Source organism: Barbatula barbatula (genome assembly GCF_947034865.1).
Source record: "Barbatula barbatula genome assembly, chromosome: 8".
NCBI lineage: Eukaryota > Metazoa > Chordata > Actinopteri > Cypriniformes > Nemacheilidae > Barbatula > Barbatula barbatula.
The window spans coordinates 4,212,120-4,238,956 of NC_136771.1; the positions used below are offsets into that span (position 1 = coordinate 4,212,120).

Sequence of the window (26,837 nt, forward strand, 5' to 3'; positions counted from 1 at the left end):
AAGCGCAACAAACAATTATATAGGGCACTGTACAGCCCTACTTGGACATGTTTTCCTACAAGCTTTCTTACTGACATCTGTTGGTCAAAAAGGTTATACGCAAAAGAAAGAAACATTTCTGTATACTGTGTGTGTATACAGATTGATACCGCTTCAACGGTTATGAAGCACATTGCTTGTTATAATTTAATAAATAAAAATCATGTATGACATTCAATCCAATAATATATTGATGTGCATATAAATATGTATATTATTATGCAAATATTAAAAAATAACAACATCTAGAATTTGATGAAGAAATATTTGATTTTATTATCAGTGATAATATTATTAAACTAGCATGTCATTAAATATCAAGTTGTCTGAAATAAATACCATTTTACTACATTTTTTATAAATAAATAAAAAGAGATAAATCATTACATTAGTTTACATATAACCTGCAGGAAAAGTCATTTTCTCACATAAAATTATCCTCAAAGTGTCTTGGAATAAAACATCCCTAAAGTTTGGGAAAACAAGTAGTAAAATGCTAAAACACAAGACAAAGGTAAAGTAATTTGGTTCCAGACCATATTTCACTAAACCAGTAAACAATCATCTTAATAAATAAGCAATTTAAAAAGTATATATATATAATTTTTGCTAGAAATGAAGAAATATATTTATTATCATAATCAAACATATTATTTCACTTGTATAATGATTTAAAACAAAACAGCCAACAGTAAAATAATCTGGTTTATGACCTTAATTCACTGATAACATACACATCTTATTAAATAATCTACAAAAGAGAAAAATATTATATTAAATTGTGCTTGACATAAAATTCATAAATGCTTTCAAAAAGATTTATGTTTTTTGGTTTTTCTTTGGAGCCACTGCTGGAGGTGCCTTTGGTTTTTGAGGGGTAGGCGGTGCCTTTGGTTTTTCAGGGGTAGGAGGTGCCTTTGGTTTTTGAGGGGTAGGAGGTGCCTTTGGTTTTTCAGGGGTAGGAGGTGCCTTTGGTTTTTCAGGGGTAGGAGGTGCCTTTGGTTTTTGAGGGGTAGGAGGTGCCTTTGGTTTTTCAGGGGAAGGGGGTGCCTTTGGTTTTTCAGGGGTGGGAGGTGCCTTTGGTTTTTGAGGGGTAGGAGGTGCCTTTGGTTTTTGAGGGGTAGGAGGTACCTTTGATTTTTGAGGGGTAGGAGGTGCCTTTGGTTTTTGAGTTGTGGGTTTTTGGGTTGTGGTACTGCGACGCCTTGAAGTGGTCCTTAGGGGTCTTGAGGTAGTTCTTAAGCTGGAGCGAGGGCTTGGAGCTTGAGGTGGTGGAAGAAAACAATAAAATCAAGCTAATGCTTGATACAAGATGATACAAGATGATAAAAACAAAACAGCACGCATGATGTCCAGAAAATGCAAAGTGGAATGAATACTAAGAAAATTTTGATTAGAACTTAAGTAGAATATGAAAAGTGCAAGATGGCATCTTTCAGACAGAAAGATATATAGGAAGGAATATAAACGTTTGAATTCTGTTCCTCACCACTTTTGGTATGATCTTCAGCACTTGTTTTGTCTTTGGTTGATGAATCCTTATTTGATTGACCTTCATGATAGTGAAAATTGTGAATTAGTTGTTTTACCTCGATTTCAAGAGACATACAACATATGGAATCCTTATAACACAAAGAGAAACAGGAGGTAATCTAAAAGAAAAGTTTGAAGTCTGTTTCTCACCACTGTTGGTATGATCTTCAGCACTTGTTTTGTCTTTTGTGGATGAATCCTTATTTGATTGACCTTGGAGAAAGAGAAAATTGTGAATCAGTTGTTTTACCTCGATTTCAAGAGACATACAACATATGGAATCCTTATAACACAAAGAGAAACAGGAGGTAATCTAAAAGGAAAGTTTGAAGTCTGTTTCTCACCACTGTTGGTATGATCTTCAGCACTTGTTTTGTCTTTTGTGGATGAATTATAATTTGATTGACCTTGGAGAAAGGGAAAATTGTGAATTAGTTGTTTTACCTCGATTTCAAGAGACATACAACATATGGAATCCTTATAACACAAAGAGAAACAGGAGGTAATGTTAAAGAAAAAAATGTGTAGTCGGTTCCTCACCACTTTCGGTATGATCTTTAGCACTTGTTTTGTCATTGGTTGATGAATCCTTATTTGATTGACCTTGGAGAAAGGGAAAATTGTGAATCAGTTGTTTTACCTCGATTTCAAGAGACATAAAACATATGGAATCCTTATAACACAAAGAGAAACAGGAGGTAATGTTAATGAAAAGATTGAACTCTGTTCCTCACCACTGTTGGTATGATCTTCAGCACTTGTTTTTTCTTTGGTTGATGAATCCTTATTTGATTTACCTTGGAAAAAGAGAAAATTGTGAATCAGTTGTTTTACCTCGATTTCAAGAGACATAAAACATATGGAATCCTTATAACACAAAGAGAAACAGGAGGTAATGTTAAAGAAAAGATTGAACTCTGTTCCTCACCACTTTTGGTATGATCTGCAGCACTTGTTTTTTCTTTGGTTGATGAATCCTTATTTGATTGACCTTGGAGAAAGAGAAAATTGTGAATCAGTTGTTTTACCTCGATTTCAAGAGACATAAAACATATGGAATCCTTATAACACAAAGAGAAACAGGAGGTAATGTTAAAGAAAAGATTGAACTCTGTTCCTCACCACTTTTGGTATGATCTGCAGCACTTGTTTTTTCTTTGGTTGATGAATCCTTATTTGATTGACCTTGGAGAAAGAGAAAATTGTGAATCAGTTGTTTTACCTCGATTTCAAGAGTCATAAATCATATGGAATCCTTATAACACAAAAGATTGAACTCTGTTCCTCACCACTTTTGGTATGATCTACAGCACTTGTTTTTGCTTTGGATGATGAATCCTTATTTGATTGACCTTGGAGAAAGAGAAAATTTTAAATTAGTTGTTTGACCTCGATTTCAAGAGACATACAACATATGGAATCCTTATACAACAAAGAGAAACAGGAGGTAATGTTAAAGAAAAGATTGAAGTCTGTTCCTCACCACTTTTGGTATGATCTGCAGCACTTGTTTTTTCTTTGGTTGATGAATCCTTATTTGATTTACCTTGGAAAAAGAGAAAATTGTGAATTAGTTGTTTTACCTCGATTTCCATACACATACAACATATGGAATCCTTATAACACAAAGAGAAACAGGATGTAATGTTAAAGAAAAGATTGAACTCTGTTCCTCACCACTTTTGGTATGATCTGCAGCACTTGTTTTTTCTTTGGTTGATGAATCCTTATTTGATTGACCTTGAAAAAAGAGAAAATTGTGAATCAGTTGTTTTACCTCGATTTCAAGAGACATAAAACATATGGAATCCTTATAACACAAAGAGAAACAGGAGGTAATCTTAAAGAAAAGATTGAACTCTGTTCCTCACCACTTTTGGTATGATCTTCAGCACTTGTTTTTTCTTTGGTTGATGAATCCTTATTTGATTTACCTTGGAGAAAGAGAAAATTGTGAATTAGTTGTTTTACCTCGATTTCCGTACACATACAACATATGGAATCCTTATAACACAAAGAGAAACAGGAGGTAATGTTAAAGAAAAGATTGAACTCTGTTACTCACCACTTTTGGTGTGATCTACAGCACTTGTTTTGTCTTTGGTTGATGAATCCTTATTTGATTGACCTTTGGTGACAGAGAAAATTGTGAATTAGGTGTTTTACCTCGATTTCAAGAGACATAAAACATATGGAATCCTTATACCACAAAGAGAAACAGGAGGTAATGTTAAAGAAAAGATTGAACTCTGTTCCTCACCACTTTTGGTATGATCTTCAGCACTTGTTTTTTCTTTGGTTGATGAATCCTTATTTGATTGACCTTGGAGAAAGAGAAAATTGTGAATCAGTTGTTTGACCTCCATTTCAAGAGACATAAAACATATGGAATCCTTATACCACAAAGAGAAACAGGAGGTAATGTTAAAGAAAAGATTGAACTCTGTTCCTCACCACTTTTGGTATGATCTTCAGCACTTGTTTTTTCTTTGGTTGATGAATCCTTATTTGATTTACCTTGGAAAAAGAGAAAATTGTGAATTAGTTGTTTTACCTCGATTTCCATACACATACAACATATGGAATCCTTATAACACAAAGAGAAACAGGAGGTAATGTTAAAGAAAAGATTGAAGTCTGTTCCTCACCACTTTTGGTATGATCTGCAGCACTTGTTTTTTCTTTGGTTGATGAATCCTTATTTGATTTACCTTGGAAAAAGAGAAAATTGTGAATTAGTTGTTTTACCTCGATTTCCATACACATACAACATATGGAATCCTTATAACACAAAGAGAAACAGGATGTAATGTTAAAGAAAAGATTGAACTCTGTTCCTCACCACTTTTGGTATGATCTGCAGCACTTGTTTTTTCTTTGGTTGATGAATCCTTATTTGATTGACCTTGAAAAAAGAGAAAATTGTGAATCAGTTGTTTTACCTCGATTTCAAGAGACATAAAACATATGGAATCCTTATAACACAAAGAGAAACAGGAGGTAATCTTAAAGAAAAGATTGAACTCTGTTCCTCACCACTTTTGGTATGATCTTCAGCACTTGTTTTTTCTTTGGTTGATGAATCCTTATTTGATTTACCTTGGAGAAAGAGAAAATTGTGAATTAGTTGTTTTACCTCGATTTCCGTACACATACAACATATGGAATCCTTATAACACAAAGAGAAACAGGAGGTAATGTTAAAGAAAAGATTGAACTCTGTTACTCACCACTTTTGGTGTGATCTACAGCACTTGTTTTGTCTTTGGTTGATGAATCCTTATTTGATTGACCTTTGGTGACAGAGAAAATTGTGAATTAGGTGTTTTACCTCGATTTCAAGAGACATAAAACATATGGAATCCTTATAACACAAAGAGAAACAGGAGGTAATGTTAAAGAAAAGATTGAACTCTGTTCCTCACCACTTTTGGTGTGATCTACAGCACTTGTTTTGTCTTTGGTTGATGAATCCTTATTTGATTGACCTTTGGTGACAGAGAAAATTGTGAATTAGGTGTTTTACCTCGATTTCAAGAGACATAAAACATATGGAATCCTTGTAACACAAAGAGAAACAGGAGGTAATGTTAAAGAAAAGATTGAACTCTGTTACTCACCACTTTTGGTGTGATCTACAGCACTTGTTTTGTCTTTGGTTGATGAATCCTTATTTGATTGACCTTTGGTGACAGAGAAAATTGTGAATTAGGTGTTTTACCTCGATTTCAAGAGACATAAAACATATGGAATCCTTATACCACAAAGAGAAACAGGAGGTAATGTTAAAGAAAAGATTGAACTCTGTTCCTCACCACTTTTGGTATGATCTTCAGCACTTGTTTTTTCTTTGGTTGATGAATCCTTATTTGATTTACCTTGGAAAAAGAGAAAATTGTGAATTAGTTGTTTTACCTCGATTTCCATACACATACAACATATGGAATCCTTATAACACAAAGAGAAACAGGAGGTAATGTTAAAGAAAAGATTGAAGTCTGTTCCTCACCACTGTTGGTATGATCTTCAGCACTTGTTTTTTCTTTGGTTGATGAATCCTTATTTGATTGACCTTGAAAAAAGAGAAAATTGTGAATCAGTTGTTTTACCTCGATTTCAAGAGACATAAAACATATGGAATCCTTATAACACAAAGAGAAACAGGAGGTAATCTTAAAGAAAAGATTGAACTCTGTTCCTCACCACTTTTGGTATGATCTTCAGCACTTGTTTTGTCTTTGGTTGATGAATCCTTATTTGATTGACCTTGGAGAAAGAGAAAATTGTGAATTAGTTGTTTGACCTCGATTTCAAGAGACATACAACATATGGAATCCTTATACAACAAAGAGAAACAGGAGGTAATGTTAAAGAAAAGATTGAAGTCTGTTCCTCACCACTTTTGGTGTGATCTACAGCACTTGTTTTGTCTTTGGTTGATGAATCCTTATTTGATTTACCTTGGAAAAAGAGAAAATTGTGAATTAGTTGTTTTACCTCGATTTCCATACACATACAACATATGGAATCCTTATAACACAAAGAGAAACAGGAGGTAATGTTAAAGAAAAGATTGAACTCTGTTCCTCACCACTTTTGGTATGATCTGCAGCACTTGTTTTTTCTTTGGTTGATGAATCCTTATTTGATTGACCTTGAAAAAAGAGAAAATTGTGAATCAGTTGTTTTACCTCGATTTCAAGAGACATAAAACATATGGAATCCTTATAACACAAAGAGAAACAGGAGGTAATCTTAAAGAAAAGATTGAACTCTGTTCCTCACCACTTTTGGTATGATCTTCAGCACTTGTTTTTTCTTTGGTTGATGAATCCTTATTTGATTGACCTTGGAGAAAGAGAAAATTGTGAATCAGTTGTTTTACCTCGATTTCAAGAGACATACAACATATGGAATCCTTATAACACAAAGAGAAACAGGAGGTAATGTTAAAGAAAAGATTGAACTCTGTTCCTCACCACTGTTGGTATGATCTGCAGCACTTGTTCTTTCTTTGGTTGATGAATCCTTATTTGATTTACCTTGGAGAAAGAGAAAATTGTAAATTAGTTGTTTGACCTCGATTTCAAGAGACATACAACATATGGAATCCTTATACAACAAAGAGAAACAGGAGGTAATGTTAAAGAAAAGATTGAAGTCTGTTCCTCACCACTTTTGGTGTGATCTACAGCACTTGTTTTGTCTTTGGTTGATGAATCCTTATTTGATTTACCTTGGAAAAAGAGAAAATTGTGAATTAGTTGTTTTACCTCGATTTCCATACACATACAACATATGGAATCCTTATAACACAAAGAAAACAGGAGGTAATGTTAAAGAAAAGTTTGAAGTATGTTCCTCACCACTTTTGTTATGATCTTCAGCACTTGTTTTGTCTTTGTTTGATGAATCCTTATTTGATTGACCTTGGAAAAAGAGAAAATTGTGAATCAGTTGTTTTACCTCGATTTCAAGAGACATAAAACATATGGAATCCTTATAACACAAAGAGAAACAGGAGGTAATGTTAAAGAAAAGATTGAACTCTGTTCCTCACCACTGTTGGTATGATCTTCAGCACTTGTTGATGAATCCGTATTTGATTGACCTTGGAGAAAGATAAAATTGTGAATTAGTTGTTTTACCTCGATTTCAAGAGACATACAACATATGGAATCCTTATAACACAAAGAGAAACAGGAGGTAATGTTAAAGAAAAGGTTGAACTCTGTTCCTCACCACTGTTGGTATGATCTTCAGCACTTGTTGATGAATCCTTATTTGATTGACCTTGGAGAAAGAGAAAATTGTGAATTAGTTGTTTTACCTCGATTTCAAGAGACATACAACATATGGAATCCTTATAACACAAAGAGAAACAGGAGGTAATGTTAAAGAAAAGATTGAAGTCTGTTCCTCACCACTGTTGGTATGATCTTCAGCACTTGTTTTTTCTTTGGTTGATGAATCCTTATTTGATTTACCTTGGAAAAAGAAAAAATTGTGAATTAGTTGTTTTACCTCGATTTCCATACACATACAACATATGGAATCCTTATAACACAAAGAGAAACAGGAGGTAATGTTAAAGAAAAGATTGAACTCTATTCCTCACCACTGTTGGTATGATCTTCAGCACTTGTTTTTTCTTTGGTTGATGAATCTTTATTTGACTGACCTTGGAAAAAGAGAAAATTGTGAATCTGTTGTTTTACCTCGATTTCAAGAGTCATAAATCATATGGAATCCTTATAACACAAAGAGAAACAGGTGGTAATGTTAAAGAAAAGATTGAACTCTGTTCCTCACCACTGTTGGTATGATCTTCAGCACTTGTTGATGAATCCTTATTTGATTGACCTTGGAGAAAGAGAAAATTGTGAATTAGTTGTTTTACCTCGATTTCAAGAGACATACAACATATGGAATCCTTATAACACAAAGAGAAACAGGAGGTAATGTTAAAGAAAAGTTTGAAGTATGTTCCTCACCACTTTTGTTATGATCTTCAGCACTTGTTTTGTCTTTGGTTGACGAATCCTTATTTGATTGACCTTGGAAAAAGAGAAAATTGTGAATCAGTTGTTTTACCTCGATTTCAAGAGACATAAAATATATGGAATCCTTATAACACAAAGAGAAACAGGAGGTAATGTTAAAGAAAAGATTGAACTCTGTTCCTCACCACTGTTGGTATGATCTTCAGCACTTGTTGATGAATCTGTATTTGATTGACCTTGGAGAAAGAGAAAATTGTGAATTAGTTGTTTTACCTCGATTTCAAGAGACATACAACATATGGAATCCTTATAACACAAAGAGAAACAGGAGGTAATGTTAAAGAAAGGATTGAACTCTGTTACTCACCACTTTTGGTATGATCTGCAGCACTTGTTTTGTCTTTGGTTGATGAATCCTTATTTGATTGAACTTGGAGAAAGAGAAAATTGTGAATTAGTTATTTTACCCCGATTTCAAGAAACATAAAACATATGGAATCCTTATACAACAAAGAGAAACAGGAGGTAAAGTTAAAGAAAAGATTGAACTCTGTTACTCACCACTTTTGGTATGATCTTCAGCACTTGTTTTGTCTTTTGTGGATGAATCCTTATTTGATTGACCTTGGTGAAAGAGAAAATTGGGAATAAGTTGTTTTACCTCAATTTCCAGACACATACAACATATGGCATTCTTAGAAACACAAAGAGAAACAGGAGGTTATGTTAAAGAAAAGTTTGAACTCTGTTCCTCACCACTGTTGGTATGATCTTCAGCACTTGTTGATGAATCCTTATTTGATTGACCTTGGAGAAAGAGAAAATTGTGAATTAGTTGTTTTACCTCGATTTCAAGAGACATACAACATATGGAATCCTTATAACACAAAGAGAAACAGGAGGTAATTTTAAAGAAAAGATTGAACTCTGTTCCTCACCACTGTTGGTAAGATCTTCAGCACTTGTTTTTTCTTTGGTTGATGAATCCTTATTTGATTGACCTTGGAAAAAGAGAAAATTGTGAATCAGTTGTTTTACCTCGATTTCAAGAGACATACAACATATGGAATCCTTATAACACAAAGAGAAACAGGAGGTAATGTTAAAGAAAAGATTGAAGTCTGTTCCTCACCACTGTTGGTATGATCTTCAGCACTTGTTTTTTCTTTGGTTGATGAATCCTTATTTGATTTACCTTGGAAAAAGAAAAAATTGTGAATCAGTTGTTTTACCTCGATTTCCGTACACATACAACATATGGAATCCTTATAACACAAAGAGAAACAGGAGGTAATGTTAAAGAAAAGATTGAACTCTGTTACTCACCACTTTTGGTGTGATCTACAGCACTTGTTTTGTCTTTGGTTGATGAATCCTTATTTGATTGACCTTGGAGAAAGAGAAAATTGTGAATTAGTTGTTTCACCTCGATTTCAAGAGACATACAACATATGGAATCCTTATAACACAAAGAGAAACAGGAGGTAATGTTAAAGAAAAGGTTGAACTCTGTTCCTCACCACTGTTGGTATGATCTGCAGCACTTGTTTTTTCTTTGGTTGATGAATCTTTATTTGATTGACCTTGGAAAAAGAGAAAATTGTGAATCTGTTGTTTTACCTCGATTTCAAGAGTCATAAATCATATGGAATCCTTATAACACAAAGAGAAACAGGTGGTAATGTTAAAGAAAAGATTGAACTCTGTTCCTCACCACTGTTGGTATGATCTTCAGCACTTGTTGATGAATCCTTATTTGATTGACCTTGGAGAAAGAGAAAATTGTGAATTAGTTGTTTTACCTCGATTTCAAGAGACATACAACATATGGAATCCTTATAACACAAAGAGAAACAGGAGGTAATGTTAAAGAAAAGTTTGAAGTATGTTCCTCACCACTTTTGTTATGATCTTCAGCACTTGTTTTGTCTTTGGTTGACGAATCCTTATTTGATTGACCTTGGAAAAAGAGAAAATTGTGAATCAGTTGTTTTACCTCGATTTCAAGAGACATAAAACATATGGAATCCTTATAACACAAAGAGAAACAGGAGGTAATGTTAAAGAAAAGATTGAACTCTGTTCCTCACCACTGTTGGTATGATCTTCAGCACTTGTTGATGAATCCGTATTTGATTGACCTTGGAGAAAGAGAAAATTGTGAATTAGTTGTTTTACCTCGATTTCAAGAGACATACAACATATGGAATCCTTATAACACAAAGAGAAACAGGAGGTAATGTTAAAGAAAAGATTGAACTCTGTTCCTCACCACTGTTGGTATGATCTTCAGCACTTGTTGATGAATCCTTATTTGATTGACCTTGGAGAAAGAGAAAATTGTGAATTAGTTGTTTTACCTCGATTTCAAGAGACATACAACATATTGAATCCTTATAACACAAAGAGAAACAGGAGGTAATGTTAAAGAAAAGATTGAACTCTGTTCCTCACCACTGTTGGTATGATCTTCAGCACTTGTTTTTTCTTTGGTTGATGAATCCTTATTTGATTGACCTTGGAAAAAGAGAAAATTGTGAATCTGTTGTTTTACCTCGATTTCAAGAGACAAAACATATGGAATCCTTATAACACAAAGAGAAACAGGAGGTAATGTTAAAGAAAGGATTGAACTCTGTTACTCACCACTTTTGGTATGATCTGCAGCACTTGTTTTGTCTTTGGTTGATGAATCCTTATTTGATTGAACTTGGAGAAAGAGAAAATTGTGAATTAGTTATTTTACCCCGATTTCAAGAAACATAAAACATATGGAATCCTTATACAACAAAGAGAAACAGGAGGTAAAGTTAAAGAAAAGATTGAACTCTGTTACTCACCACTTTTGGTATGATCTTCAGCACTTGTTTTGTCTTTTGTGGATGAATCCTTATTTGATTGACCTTGGTGAAAGAGAAAATTGGGAATAAGTTGTTTTACCTCAATTTCCAGACACATACAACATATGGCATTCTTAGAAACACAAAGAGAAACAGGAGGTTATGTTAAAGAAAAGTTTGAACTCTGTTCCTCACCACTGTTGGTATGATCTTCAGCACTTGTTGATGAATCCTTATTTGATTGACCTTGGAGAAAGAGAAAATTGTGAATTAGTTGTTTTACCTCGATTTCAAGAGACATACAACATATGGAATCCTTATAACACAAAGAGAAACAGGAGGTAATTTTAAAGAAAAGATTGAACTCTGTTCCTCACCACTGTTGGTAAGATCTTCAGCACTTGTTTTTTCTTTGGTTGATGAATCCTTATTTGATTGACCTTGGAAAAAGAGAAAATTGTGAATCAGTTGTTTTACCTCGATTTCAAGAGACATACAACATATGGAATCCTTATAACACAAAGAGAAACAGGAGGTAATGTTAAAGAAAAGATTGAAGTCTGTTCCTCACCACTGTTGGTATGATCTTCAGCACTTGTTTTTTCTTTGGTTGATGAATCCTTATTTGATTTACCTTGGAAAAAGAAAAAATTGTGAATCAGTTGTTTTACCTCGATTTCCGTACACATACAACATATGGAATCCTTATAACACAAAGAGAAACAGGAGGTAATGTTAAAGAAAAGATTGAACTCTGTTACTCACCACTTTTGGTGTGATCTACAGCACTTGTTTTGTCTTTGGTTGATGAATCCTTATTTGATTGACCTTGGAGAAAGAGAAAATTGTGAATTAGTTGTTTCACCTCGATTTCAAGAGACATACAACATATGGAATCCTTATAACACAAAGAGAAACAGGAGGTAATGTTAAAGAAAAGGTTGAACTCTGTTCCTCACCACTGTTGGTATGATCTGCAGCACTTGTTTTTTCTTTGGTTGATGAATCTTTATTTGATTGACCTTGGAAAAAGAGAAAATTGTGAATCTGTTGTTTTACCTCGATTTCAAGAGTCATAAATCATATGGAATCCTTATAACACAAAGAGAAACAGGTGGTAATGTTAAAGAAAAGATTGAACTCTGTTCCTCACCACTGTTGGTATGATCTTCAGCACTTGTTGATGAATCCTTATTTGATTGACCTTGGAGAAAGAGAAAATTGTGAATTAGTTGTTTTACCTCGATTTCAAGAGACATACAACATATGGAATCCTTATAACACAAAGAGAAACAGGAGGTAATGTTAAAGAAAAGTTTGAAGTATGTTCCTCACCACTTTTGTTATGATCTTCAGCACTTGTTTTGTCTTTGGTTGACGAATCCTTATTTGATTGACCTTGGAAAAAGAGAAAATTGTGAATCAGTTGTTTTACCTCGATTTCAAGAGACATAAAACATATGGAATCCTTATAACACAAAGAGAAACAGGAGGTAATGTTAAAGAAAAGATTGAACTCTGTTCCTCACCACTGTTGGTATGATCTTCAGCACTTGTTGATGAATCCGTATTTGATTGACCTTGGAGAAAGAGAAAATTGTGAATTAGTTGTTTTACCTCGATTTCAAGAGACATACAACATATGGAATCCTTATAACACAAAGAGAAACAGGAGGTAATGTTAAAGAAAAGATTGAACTCTGTTCCTCACCACTGTTGGTATGATCTTCAGCACTTGTTGATGAATCCTTATTTGATTGACCTTGGAGAAAGAGAAAATTGTGAATTAGTTGTTTTACCTCGATTTCAAGAGACATACAACATATTGAATCCTTATAACACAAAGAGAAACAGGAGGTAATGTTAAAGAAAAGATTGAACTCTGTTCCTCACCACTGTTGGTATGATCTTCAGCACTTGTTTTTTCTTTGGTTGATGAATCCTTATTTGATTGACCTTGGAAAAAGAGAAAATTGTGAATCTGTTGTTTTACCTCGATTTCAAGAGACAAAACATATGGAATCCTTATAACACAAAGAGAAACAGGAGGTAATGTTAAAGAAAGGATTGAACTCTGTTACTCACCACTTTTGGTATGATCTGCAGCACTTGTTTTGTCTTTGGTTGATGAATCCTTATTTGATTGAACTTGGAGAAAGAGAAAATTGTGAATTAGTTATTTTACCCCGATTTCAAGAAACATAAAACATATGGAATCCTTATACAACAAAGAGAAACAGGAGGTAAAGTTAAAGAAAAGATTGAACTCTGTTACTCACCACTTTTGGTATGATCTTCAGCACTTGTTTTGTCTTTTGTGGATGAATCCTTATTTGATTGACCTTGGTGAAAGAGAAAATTGGGAATAAGTTGTTTTACCTCAATTTCCAGACACATACAACATATGGCATTCTTAGAAACACAAAGAGAAACAGGAGGTTATGTTAAAGAAAAGTTTGAAGTCCGTTCCTCACCAATTTTGGGGCTTGATGTTGTGGTGGACCTTGAGGTTGTGGTGGGGCTTGACATAGTGTTGGGTCTCCTACACATTGGATCCTTTGAGTTTGAGCAAGAACTTGGGGCATGGGTTGCTGTAAAGGTTTTGTAGGACAAAACAGAAAAACAAATGCAAGAATAAATGTATTGTATATCTTGTGATTGATACAATGAAAACATTTAAAAACTCAGTAAAAGAATATTAACTAAAAACGAGATTTTATAACTTACAACTGCCTATGCTTTTTTGTGTTATCTCTTCAGAAGAATCCTTCCCAGAGCTTGAGGTTGTGTGACTTGAGATCCTACACTTTGGATCCTTTGAGTTTGAGCAAGAATGTGTGGCATGGGTTGCTGTAAAGGTTTTGTAGGACAAAACAGAAAAACAAATGCAAGAATTCATATATTTTCTGGATATCATTTGACTGATACAATAAAAACATTCAAAAACTCAGAGTAAGGAAATTAACTAAATCTTAACTAGATTTTTTAAACTGACTTGTGGTGGAAGTTGTGGTGGTGGGGCTTGAAGATGTGGTGGTAGGTCTTGAGGTTGTGGTGGGTCTTGATGATGTGGTGGGCCTTGATGTGGTGGTGGTGGGGGTTGATGTGGTGGTGGTTGATGTGGTGGGGCTTGATGTGGTGGTGGTGGGGCTTAATGTGGTGGTGGTGTGGCTTGATGTTGTCGTGGTGGGGGTTGATGTTGTGGTGGTGGGGGTTGATGTTGTGGTGGTGGGGCTTGATGTGGTGTTGGTTGTGGGGGTTGATGTTGTGGTGGTGGGGGTTGATGTTGTGGTGGTGGGGCTTGATGTGGTGTTGGTTGTGGGGGTTGATGTTGTGGTGGTGGGGCTTGATGTGGTGGTGGGGCTTGATGTGCTGGTGGTTGTGGGGGTTGATGTGGTGGTGGTGGGGGTTGATGTGGTGGTGGTGGGGCTTGATGTGGTGGTGGTGGGGCTTGATGTTGTGGTGGTGGGGCTTGATGTTGTGGTGGTGGCTCTGGGGGTTGATGTGGTGGTGGTTGTGGGGGTTGATGTGGTGGTGGTGGGGCTTGATATGGTGGTGGTGGGGCTTGATGTGGGGGTGGGGCTTGATGTCGTGGTGGTGGTGGGGCTTAATGTTGTGGTGGTGGTGGGGCTTGATGTTGTGGTGGTGGTGGGGCTTGATGTTGTGGGGGTTGATGTTGTGGTGGTGGGGGTTGATGTTCTGGTGGTGGGGCTTGATGTGGTGGTGGTGGTGAGACTTGATGTGGTGGTGGTTGTGGGGGTTGATGTTGTGGTGGTGGGTCTTGATGTGGTGGTGGTGGTGGGGCTTGATGTCGTGGTGGTTGTGGGGGTTGATGTGGTGGTGGTGGGGCTTGATGTTGTGGTGGTGGGGGTTGATGTGGTGGTGGTGGGGCTTGATGTGGTGGTGGTTGTGCGGCTTGATGTGGTGGTGGTTGGGCTTGATGTGGTGGTGGTGGGGCTTGATGTGGTGGTGGTGGTGGTTGATGTGGTGGTGATGGGGCTTGTTGTGGTGGTGGTGGGGCTCGATGTTGTGGTGGGGCTTGATGTTGTTGTGGTGGGGGTTGATGTGGTGGTGGTGGGGCTTGATGTGGTGGTGGTGGGGATTGGTGTTGTGGTGGTGGGGCTTGATGTGGTGGTGTTGGGCCTTGAGGTTGTGGTGGGGCTTGATGTGGTGGTGGTGGGGCTTGATGTGGTGGTGGTGGTGGGGCTTGATGTTGTGGTGGTCGGGGTTGATGTGGTGGTGGTGGGGCTTGATGTTGTGGTGGTGGGGGTTGATGTTGTGGTGGTGGGGCTTGATGTGGTGGTGTTGGGCCTTGAGGTTGTGGTGGGGCTTGATGTGGTGGTGGTGGGGCTTGATGTGGTGGTGGTGGTGGTGGGGCTTGATGTTGTGGTGGTCGGGGTTGATGTGGTGGTGGTGGGGCTTGATGTTGTGGTGGTGGGGGTTGATGTTGTGGTGGTGGGGCTTGATATGGTGGTGGTGGGGCTTGATGTGGTGGTGCGGCTTGATGTGGAGGTGGTGGGGCTTGATGTGGTGGTGGTTGTGGGGCTTGATGTGGCGGTGGTTGTGGGGCTTGATGTTGTGGTCGCTGGGGTTGATGTTGTGGTCGCTGGGGTTGATGTTGTGGTGGTGGGGCTTGATGTGGTGGTGGTGGTGGGGCTTGATGTGGTGGTGGTGGTGGGGCTTGATGTTGTGGTGGTGGGGGTTGATGTTGTGGTTGTGGGGCTTGATGTGGTGGTGGGGCTTGATGTGGTGGTGGTGGTGGGGCTTGATGTTTTGGTGGTGGTGGGGCTTGATGTTGTGGTGGTGGGGGTTGATGTTGTGGTGGTGGGGGTTGATGGTGGTGGACTTGTGGACCTTGAGGTTGTGGTTATGCTTATTTCTTTTGATTCTTCAGAAGAGTGTTCTTTAGAGCCTGAGGTGCTGGAGTTACTACATTTTGGATTGTTTAACTTCGATTTTACGTTAGAGCAAGGATGTGGAGTATCGGTTACTGTAAATGTAAGAAAGAAGTAGGTCAAAACAGGAGAAGAAGAAGAATTAATTTCTATTATGTATATCATGTGACTGATACAATGAAAACATTCAAAAACTTAGAACAAGGAAAATTTCTAAAAATAGATTTTAAAACTTACACCTACCTTTGCTATTTACATTTGATCCTTCAGAAGAATCCTCCTCAGAGCTTGCGGTTGTGTGACTTGAAATTGTATTGGGTCTTGCTGTGGTGGGGTTTGAGGTGATGGTGGAGCTTGATGTGGTGGTTGGGGGGCTTGATGTGGTGGTGGGACTAGAAGTTGTGGGGGGGCTTGATGTGGTGGTGGGAATAGAGGTTGTGGTGGGGATTGAGGTTGTGGTGGAGCTTGAGGTTGTGGTTGGACTTGAGGTTGTGGTGGGGCTGGATGTGGTGGTGGTGGGGCTTGATGTCGTGGTGGTTGTGGGGGTTGATGTGGTGGTGGTGGGGGCTGATGTGGTGGTGGTTGTGGGGCTTGATGTGGTGGTGGTGGTGGTGGTGGGGCTTGATGTGGTGGTGGTGGGGGTTGATGTCGTGGTGGTTGTGGGGCTTGATGTGGTGGTGGTTGTGCGGCTTGATGTGGTGGTGGTTGGGCTTGATGTGGTGGTGGTGGGGCTTGATGTGGTGGTGGTGGTTGATGTGGTGGTGGTGGGGCTTGTTGTGGTGGTGGTGGGGCTCGATGTTGTGGTGGGGCTTGATGTTGTTGTGGTGGGGGTTGATGTGGTGGTGGTGGGGCTTGATGTGGTGGTGGTGGGGATTGGTGTTGTGGTGGTGGGGCTTGATGTGGTGGTGTTGGGCCTTGAGGTTGTGGTGGGGCTTGATGTGGTGGTGGTGGGGCTTGATGTGGTGGTGGTGGTGGGGCTTGATGTTGTGGTGGTCGGGGTTGATGTGGTGGTGGTGGGGCTTGATGTTGTGGTGGTGGGGGTTGATGTTGTGGTGGTGGGGCTTGATGTGGTGGTGTTGGGCCTTGAGGTTGTGGTGGGTCTTGATGTGGTGGTGGTGGGGCTTGATGTGGTGGTGGTGGTGGGGCTTGATGTTGTGGTGGTCGGGGTTGATGTGGTGGTGGTGGGGCTTGATGTTGTGGTGGTGGGGGTTGATGTTGTGGTGGTGGGGCTTGATGTGGTGGTGGTGGGGCTTGATGTGGTGGTGCGGCTTGATGTGGAGGTGGTGGGGCTTGATGTGGTTGTGATTGTGGGGCTTGATGTGGCGGTGGTTGTGGGGCTTGATGTTGTGGTCGCTGGGGTTGATGTTGTGGTCGCTGGGGTTGATGTTGTGGTGGTGGGGCTTGATGTGGTGGTGGTGGTGGGGCTTGATGTGGTGGTGGTGGTGGGGCTTGATGTTGTGGTGGTGGGGGTTGATGTGGTGGTGGTGGGGCTTGATGTTGTGGTGGGGCTTGATGTGGTGGTGGTGGTGGGGCTTGATGTTGTGGTGGTGGGGGTTGATGTTGTGGTTGTGGGGCTTGATGTGGTGGTGGGGCTTGATGTGGTGGTGTTGGTGGGGCTTGATGTTGTGGTGGTGGGGCTTGATGTGGTGGTGGTGGGGCTTGATGTGGTGGTGGTGGTGGGGCTTGATGTGGTGGTGGTTGTGGGGGTTGATGTGGTGGTGGTGGGGCTTGATGTTGTGGTGGTGGTGGTGGGGCTTGATGTTGTGGTGGTGGGGGTTGATGTTGTGGTGGTGGGGCTTGATGTGGTGGTGGTGGGGCTTGATGTGGTGGTGCGGCTTGATGTGGAGGTGGTGGGGCTTGATGTGGTTGTGGTTGTGGGGCTTGATGTGGCGGTGGTTGTGGGGCTTGATGTTGTGGTCGCTGGGGTTGATGTTGTGGTCGCTGGGGTTGATGTTGTGGTGGTGGGGCTTGATGTGGTGGTGGTGGTGGGGCTTGATGTGGTGGTGGTGGGGCTTGATGTTGTGGTGGTGGGGGTTGATGTGGTGGTGGTGGGGCTTGATGTTGTGGTGGGGCTTGATGTGGTGGTGGTGGTGGGGCTTGATGTTGTGGTGGTGGGGGTTGATGTTGTGGTTGTGGGGCTTGATGTGGTGGTGGGGCTTGATGTGGTGGTGGTGGTGGGGCTTGATGTTGTGGTGGTGGGGCTTGATGTTGTGGTGGTGGTGGGGCTTGATGTTGTGGTGGTGGGGGTTGATGTTGTGGTGGTGGTTGATGTTGTGGTGGTGGGGGTTGATGGTGGTGGACTTGTGGACCTTGAGGTTGTGGTTATGCTTATTTCTTTTGATTCTTCAGAAGAGTGTTCTTTAGAGCCTGAGGTGCTGGAGTTACTACATTTTGGATTGTTTAACTTCGATTTTACGTTAGAGCAAGGATGTGGAGTATCGGTTACTGTAAATGTAAGAAAGAAGTAGGTCAAAACAGGAGAAGAAGAAGAATTAATTTCTATTATGTATATCATGTGACTGATACAATGAAAACATTCAAAAACTTAGAACAAGGAAAATTTCTAAAAATAGATTTTAAAACTTACACCTACCTTTGCTATTTACATTTGATCCTTCAGAAGAATCCTCCTCAGAGCTTGAGGTTGTGTGACTTGAAATTGTATTGGGTCTTGCTGTGGTGGGGTTTGAGGTGATGGTGGAGCTTGATGTGGTGGTTGGGGGGCTTGATGTGGTGGTGGGACTAGAAGTTGTGGGGGGGCTTGATGTGGTGGTGGGAATAGAGGTTGTGGTGGGGATTGAGGTTGTGGTGGAGCTTGAGGTTGTGGTTGGACTTGAGGTTGTGGTGGGGCTGGATGTGGTGGTGGTGGGGCTTGATGTCGTGGTGGTTGTGGGGGTTGATGTGGTGGTGGTGGGGGCTGATGTGGTGGTGGTTGTGGGGCTTGATGTGGTGGTGGGGGTTGATGTCGTGGTGGTTGTGGGGGTTGATGTGGTGGTGGTGGGGCTTGATGTTGTGGTGGTGGGGCTTGATGTGGTGGTGGTTGTGCGGCTTGATGTGGTGGTGGTTGGGCTTGATGTGGTGGTGGTGGGGCTTGATGTGGTGGTGGTGGTTGATGTGGTGGTGGTGGGGCTTGTTGTGGTGGTGGTGGGGCTCGATGTTGTGGTGGGGCTTGATGTTGTTGTGGTGGGGGTTGATGTGGTGGTGGTGGGGCTTGATGTGGTGGTGGTGGGGATTGGTGTTGTGGTGGTGGGGCTTGATGTGGTGGTGTTGGGCCTTGAGGTTGTGGTGGGGCTTGATGTGGTGGTGGTGGGGCTTGATGTGGTGGTGGTGGTGGGGCTTGATGTTGTGGTGGTCGGGGTTGATGTGGTGGTGGTGGGGCTTGATGTTGTGGTGGTGGGGGTTGATGTTGTGGTGGTGGGGCTTGATGTGGTGGTGCGGCTTGATGTGGAGGTGGTGGGGTTTGATGTGGTTGTGGTTGTGGGGCTTGATGTGGCGGTGGTTGTGGGGCTTGATGTTGTGGTCGCTGGGGTTGATGTTGTGGTCGCTGGGGTTGATGTTGTGGTGGTGGGGCTTGATGTGGTGGTGGTGGTGGGGCTTGATGTGGTGGTGGTGGTGGGGCTTGATGTTGTGGTGGTGGGGGTTGATGTGGTGGTGGTGGGGCTTGATGTTGTGGTGGGGCTTGATGTGGTGGTGGTGGTGGGGCTTGATGTTGTGGTGGTGGGGGTTGATGTTGTGGTTGTGGGGCTTGATGTGGTGGTGGGGCTTGATGTGGTGGTGGTGGTGGGGCTTGATGTTGTGGTGGTGGGGCTTGATGTTGTGGTGGTGGTGGGGCTTGATGTTGTGGTGGTGGGGGTTGATGTTGTGGTGGTGGGGGTTGATGGTGGTGGACTTGTGGACCTTGAGGTTGTGGTTATGCTTATTTCTTTTGATTCTTCAGAAGAGTGTTCTTTAGAGCCTGAGGTGCTGGAGTTACTACATTTTGGATTGTTTAACTTCGATTTTACGTTAGAGCAAGGATGTGGAGTATCGGTTACTGTAAATGTAAGAAAGAAGTAGGTCAAAACAGGAGAAGAAGAAGAATTAATTTCTATTATGTATATCATGTGACTGATACAATGAAAACATTCAAAAACTTAGAACAAGGAAAATTTCTAAAAATATATTTTAAAACTTACACCTACCTTTGCTTTTTACATTTGATCCTTCAGAAGAATCCTCCTCAGAGCTTGCCGTTGTGTGACTTGAAATTGTGTTGGGTCTTGCTGTGGTGGGGTTTGAGGTGATGGTGGAGCTTGATGTGGTGGTTGGGGGGCTTGATGTGGTGGTGGGACTAGAAGTTGTGGGGGGGCTTGATGTGGTGGTGGGAATAGAGGTTGTGGTGGGGATTGAGGTTGTGGTGGAGCTTGAGGTTGTGGTTGGACTTGAGGTTGTGGTGGGGCTGGATGTGGTGGGGCTTGATGTGGTGGTGGTGGGGCTTGATGTCGTGGTGGTTGTGGGGGTTGATGTGGTGGTGGTGGGGCTTGATGTGGTGGTGGTGTGGGTTGATGTGGTGGTGGTTGTGGGGCTTGATGTGGTGGTGGTGGTGGGGCTTGATGTGATGGTGGTGGGGGTTGATGTGGTGGTGGGGCTTGATGTGGTGGTGGTTGTGGGGCTTGATGTGGCGGTGGTGGGGCTTGATGTTGTGGTCGCTGGGGTTGATGTTGTGGTGGTGGGGCTTGATGTGGTGGTGGGGCTTGACGTTGTGGTGGTGGGGGTTGATGTGGTGGTGGTGGGGCTTGATGTTGTGGTGGTGGGGGTTGATGTTGTGGTGGTGGGGCTTGATGTTGTGGTGGGGCTTGATGTGGTGGGGCTTGATGTTGTGGTGCTGGTGGGGCTTGATGTTGTGGTGGTTGTGGGGGTTGATGTGGTGGTGGTGATGGGGGTTGATGTGGTGGAGCTTGAGGTTGTGGTTGGACTTGAGGTTATGGTGGGGCTGGATGCGGTGGTGGTGGGGCTTGATGTGGTGGTGGTTGTGGGGGTTGATGTGGTGGTGGTGGGGCTTGATGTTGTGGTGGTGGTGGGGCTTGATGTTGTGGTGGTGGGGGTTGATGTGGTGGTGGGGCTTGATGTGGTGGTGGTGGGGCTTGATGTGGTGGTGTTGGGCCTTGAGGTTGTGGTGGGGCTTGATGTGGTGGTGGTGGGGCTTGACGTGTTGGTGAGGCGAAAGGTTGAGGCGGGACTTGTGGTGGTGGTGGGGCTTGATGTGGTGGTGCTTGTGCGGCTTGATGTGGTGGTGGTTGGGCTTGATGTGGTGGTGGTGGGGCTTGATGTGGTGGTGGTGGTGGTTGATGTGGTGGTGGTGGGGCTTGTTGTGGTGGTGGTGGGGCTCGATGTTGTGGTGGTGGTGAGGCTTGATGTTGTGGTGGTGGGGGTTGGTGTGGTGGTGGGGCTTGATGTGGTGGTGGTGGGGATTGGTGTTGTGGTGGTGGGACTTGATGTGGTGCTGTTGGGCCTTGAGGTTGTGGTGGGGCTTGATGTGGTGGTGGTGGGGCTTGATGTTGTGGTGGTCGGGGTTGATGTGGTGGTGGTGGGGCTTGATGTTGTGGTGGTGGGGGTTGATGTTGTGGTGGTGGGGCTTGATGTGGTGGTGGTGGGGCTTGATGTGGTGGTGGTGGGGCTTGATGTGGTGGTGGTGGGGCTTGATGTGGTGGTGGTTGTGGGGCTTGATGTGGCGGTGGTGGGGCTTGATGTTGTGGTCGCTGGGGTTGATGTTGTGGTGGTGGGGCTTGATGTGGTGGTGGTTGTGGGGCTTGATGTGGCGGTGGTGGGGCTTGATGTTGTGGTCGCTGGGGTTGATGTTGTGGTGGTGGGGCTTGATGTGGTGGTGGTTGTGGGGCTTGATGTGGCGGTGGTGGGGCTTGATGTTGTGGTCGCTGGGGTTGATGTTGTGGTGGTGGGGCTTGATGTGGTGGTGGGGCTTGATGTTGTGGTGGTGGGGGTTGATGTGGTGGTGGTGGGGCTTGATGTTGTGGTGGTGGGGCTTGATGTGGTGGTGGTGGTGCGGCTTGATGTGGAGGTGGTGGGGCTTGATGTGGTGGTGGTGGGGCTTGATGTGGTGGTGGTTGTGGGGCTTGATGTGGCTGTGGTGGGGCTTGATGTTGTGGTCGCTGGGGTTGATGTTGTGGTGGTGGGGCTTGATGTGGTGGTGGTTGTGGGGCTTGATGTGGCGGTGGTGGGGCTTGATGTTGTGGTCGCTGGGGTTGATGTTGTGGTGGTGGGGGTTGATGTGGTGGTGGTGGGGCTTGATGTTGTGGTGGTGGGGCTTAATGTGGTGGTGGTGGTGCGGCTTGATGTGGAGGTGGTGGGGCTTGATGTGGTGGTGGTGGGGCTTGATGTGGTGGTGGTTGTGGGGCTTGATGTGGCGGTGGTGGGGCTTGATATTGTGGTGGTGGGGCTTGATGTTGTGGTGGTGGGGGTTGATGTGGTGGTGGTGGGGCTTGATGTTGTGGTGGTGGGGCTTGATGTTGTGGTGGTGGGGCTTGATGTTGTGGTGGTGGGGGTTGATGTTGTGGTGGTGGGGGTTGATGGTGGTGGACTTGTGGACCTTGAGGTTGTGGTTATGCTTATTTCTTTTGATTCTTCAGAAGAGTGTTCTTTAGAGCCTGAGGTGCTGGAGTTACTACATTTTGGATTGTTTAACTTCGATTTTACATTAGAGCAAGGATGTGGAGTATCGGTTACTGTAAATGTAAGAAAGAAGTAGGTCAAAACAGGAGAAGAAGAAGAATTAATTTCTATTATGTATATCATGTGACTGATACAATGAAAACATTCAAAAACTTAGAACAAGGAAAATATCTAAAAATAGATTTTAAAACTTACACCTACCTTTGCTTTTTACATTTGATCCTTCAGAAGAATCCTCCTCAGAGCTTGCGGCTGTGTGACTTGAAATTGTGTTGGGTCTTGCTGTGGTGGGATTTGAGGTGATGGTGGAGCTTGATGTGGTGGTTGGGGGGCTTGATGTGGTGGTGGGACTAGAAGTTGTGGGGGGGCTTGATGTGGTGGTGGGACTAGAGGTTGTGGTGGGGATTGAGGTTGTGGTGGAGCTTGAGGTTGTGGTTGGACTTGAGGTTGTGGTGGGGCTGGATGTGGTGGGGCTTGATGTGGTGGTGGTGGGGCTTGATGTCGTGGTGGTTGTGGGGGTTGATGTGGTGGTGGTGGGGCTTGATGTGGTGGTGGTGTGGGTTGATGTGGTGGTGGTTGTGGGGCTTGATGTGGTGGTGGTGGTGGGGCTTGATGTGATGGTGGTGGGGGTTGATGTGGTGGTGGGGCTTGATGTGGTGGTGGTTGTGGGGCTTGATGTGGCGGTGGTGGGGCTTGATGTTGTGGTCGCTGGGGTTGATGTTGTGGTGGTGGGGCTTGATGTGGTGGTGGGGCTTGACGTTGTGGTGGTGGGGGTTGATGTGGTGGTGGTGGGGCTTGATGTTGTGGTGGTGGGGGTTGATGTTGTGGTGGTGGGGCTTGATGTTGTGGTGGGGCTTGATGTGGTGGGGCTTGATGTTGTGGTGCTGGTGGGGCTTGATGTTGTGGTGGTTGTGGGGGTTGATGTGGTGGTGGTGATGGGGGTTGATGTGGTGGAGCTTGAGGTTGTGGTTGGACTTGAGGTTATGGTGGGGCTGGATGCGGTGGTGGTGGGGCTTGATGTGGTGGTGGTTGTGGGGGTTGATGTGGTGGTGGTGGGGCTTGATGTTGTGGTGGTGGTGGGGCTTGATGTTGTGGTGGTGGGGGTTGATGTTGTGGTGGTGGGGCTTGATGTGGTGGTGGTGGGGCTTGATGTGGTGGTGCGGCTTGATGTGGAGGTGGTGGGGCTTGATGTGGTTGTGGTTGTGGGGCTTGATGTGGCGGTGGTTGTGGGGCTTGATGTTGTGGTCGCTGGGGTTGATGTTGTGGTCGCTGGGGTTGATGTTGTGGTGGTGGGGCTTGATGTGGTGGTGGTGGTGGGGCTTGATGTGGTGGTGGTGGGGCTTGATGTTGTGGTGGTGGGGGTTGATGTTGTGGTTGTGGGGCTTGATGTGGTGGTGGTGGTGGGGCTTGATGTTGTGGTGGTGGGGCTTGATGTTGTGGTGGTGGTGGGGCTTGATGTTGTGGTGGTGGGGGTTGATGTTGTGGTGGTGGGGGTTGATGGTGGTGGACTTGTGGACCTTGAGGTTGTGGTTATGCTTATTTCTTTTGATTCTTCAGAAGAGTGTTCTTTAGAGCCTGAGGTGCTGGAGTTACTACATTTTGGATTTTTTAACTTCGATTTTACGTTAGAGCAAGGATGTGGAGTATCGGTTACTGTAAATGTAAGAAAGAAGTAGGTCAAAACAGGAGAAGAAGAAGAATTAATTTCTATTATGTATATCATGTGACTGATACAATGAAAACATTCAAAAACTTAGAACAAGGAAAATATCTAAAAATAGATTTTAAAACTTACACCTACCTTTGCTTTTTACATTTGATCCTTCAGAAGAATCCTCCTCAGAGCTTGCGGCTGTGTGACTTGAAATTGTGTTGGGTCTTGCTGTGGTGGGATTTGAGGTGATGGTGGAGCTTGATGTGGTGGTTGGGGGGCTTGATGTGGTGGTGGGACTAGAAGTTGTGGGGGGGCTTGATGTGGTGGTGGGACTAGAGGTTGTGGTGGGGATTGAGGTTGTGGTGGAGCTTGAGGTTGTGGTTGGACTTGAGGTTGTGGTGGGGCTGGATGTGGTGGGGCTTGATGTGGTGGTGGTGGGGCTTGATGTCGTGGTGGTTGTGGGGGTTGATGTGGTGGTGGTGGGGCTTGATGTGGTGGTGGTGTGGGTTGATGTGGTGGTGGTTGTGGGGCTTGATGTGGTGGTGGTGGTGGGGCTTGATGTGATGGTGGTGGGGGTTGATGTGGTGGTGGGGCTTGATGTGGTGGTGGTTGTGGGGCTTGATGTGGCGGTGGTGGGGCTTGATGTTGTGGTCGCTGGGGTTGATGTTGTGGTGGTGGGGCTTGATGTGGTGGTGGGGCTTGACGTTGTGGTGGTGGGGGTTGATGTGGTGGTGGTGGGGCTTGATGTTGTGGTGGTGGGGGTTGATGTTGTGGTGGTGGGGCTTGATGTTGTGGTGGGGCTTGATGTGGTGGGGCTTGATGTTGTGGTGCTGGTGGGGCTTGATGTTGTGGTGGTTGTGGGGGTTGATGTGGTGGTGGTGATGGGGGTTGATGTGGTGGAGCTTGAGGTTGTGGTTGGACTTGAGGTTATGGTGGGGCTGGATGCGGTGGTGGTGGGGCTTGATGTGGTGGTGGTTGTGGGGGTTGATGTGGTGGTGGTGGGGCTTGATGTTGTGGTGGTGGTGGGGCTTGATGTTGTGGTGGTGGGGGTTGATGTTGTGGTGGTGGGGCTTGATGTGGTGGTGGTGGGGCTTGATGTGGTGGTGCGGCTTGATGTGGAGGTGGTGGGGCTTGATGTGGTTGTGGTTGTGGGGCTTGATGTGGCGGTGGTTGTGGGGCTTGATGTTGTGGTCGCTGGGGTTGATGTTGTGGTCGCTGGGGTTGATGTTGTGGTGGTGGGGCTTGATGTGGTGGTGGTGGTGGGGCTTGATGTGGTGGTGGTGGGGCTTGATGTTGTGGTGGTGGGGGTTGATGTTGTGGTTGTGGGGCTTGATGTGGTGGTGGTGGTGGGGCTTGATGTTGTGGTGGTGGGGCTTGATGTTGTGGTGGTGGTGGGGCTTGATGTTGTGGTGGTGGGGGTTGATGTTGTGGTGGTGGGGGTTGATGGTGGTGGACTTGTGGACCTTGAGGTTGTGGTTATGCTTATTTCTTTTGATTCTTCAGAAGAGTGTTCTTTAGAGCCTGAGGTGCTGGAGTTACTACATTTTGGATTTTTTAACTTCGATTTTACGTTAGAGCAAGGATGTGGAGTATCGGTTACTGTAAATGTAAGAAAGAAGTAGGTCAAAACAGGAGAAGAAGAAGAATTAATTTCTATTATGTATATCATGTGACTGATACAATGAAAACATTCAAAAACTTAGAACAAGGAAAATATCTAAAAATAGATTTTAAAACTTACACCTACCTTTGCTTTTTACATTTGATCCTTCAGAAGAATCCTCCTCAGAGCTTGCGGTTGTGTGACTTGAAATTGTGTTGGGTCTTGCTGTGGTGGGGTTTGAGGTGATGGTGGAGCTTGATGTGGTGGTTGGGGGGCTTGATGTGGTGGTGGGACTAGAAGTTGTGGGGGGGCTTGATGTGGTGCTGGGAATAGAGGTTGTGGCGGGGATTGAGGTTGTGGTGGAGCTTGAGGTTGTGGTTGGACTTGAGGTTGTGGTGGGGCTGGATGTGGTGGTGGTGGGGCTTGATGTCGTGGTGGTTGTGGGGGTTGATGTGGTGGTCGCTGGGGTTGATGTTGTGGTGGTGGGGCTTGATGTGGTGGTGGGGCTTGACGTTGTGGTGGTGGGGGTTGATGTGGTGGTGGTGGGGCTTGATGTTGTGGTGGTGGGGGTTGATGTTGTGGTGGTGGGGCTTGATGTTGTGGTGGGGCTTGATGTGGTGGGGCTTGATGTTGTGGTGCTGGTGGGGCTTGATGTTGTGGTGGTTGTGGGGGTTGATGTGGTGGTGGTGATGGGGGTTGATGTGGTGGAGCTTGAGGTTGTGGTTGGACTTGAGGTTATGGTGGGGCTGGATGCGGTGGTGGTGGGGCTTGATGTGGTGGTGGTTGTGGGGGTTGATGTGGTGGTGGTGGGGCTTGATGTTGTGGTGGTGGTGGGGCTTGATGTTGTGGTGGTGGGGGTTGATGTTGTGGTGGTGGGGCTTGATGTGGTGGTGGTGGGGCTTGATGTGGTGGTGCGGCTTGATGTGGAGGTGGTGGGGCTTGATGTGGTTGTGGTTGTGGGGCTTGATGTGGCGGTGGTTGTGGGGCTTGATGTTGTGGTCGCTGGGGTTGATGTTGTGGTCGCTGGGGTTGATGTTGTGGTGGTGGGGCTTGATGTGGTGGTGGTGGTGGGGCTTGATGTGGTGGTGGTGTTGGGGCTTGATG

The 26,837-nt window shown here is 43.9% G+C and overlaps 1 protein-coding gene across 1 annotated transcript; it reads right to left on the bottom strand.

Annotated features, from left to right (window-relative positions):
- Window positions 1-293: 293 nt before the first annotated feature.
- On the bottom strand, window positions 294-4,733 carry LOC306897091 (uncharacterized protein; the record flags this gene model as incomplete). Its single annotated transcript, XM_079461570.1, has 13 exons — window positions 294-1,301; window positions 1,529-1,591; window positions 1,723-1,785; window positions 1,917-1,979; window positions 2,113-2,175; window positions 2,307-2,369; window positions 2,501-2,563; window positions 2,695-2,757; window positions 2,862-2,924; window positions 3,056-3,118; window positions 3,250-3,312; window positions 3,444-3,506; window positions 4,709-4,733. 13 exons carry the CDS (start codon window positions 4,731-4,733, stop codon window positions 859-861), a joined length of 1,161 nt encoding a protein of 386 aa, XP_079317696.1. The 3' UTR covers window positions 294-858.
- Window positions 4,734-26,837: the final 22,104 nt, after the last annotated feature.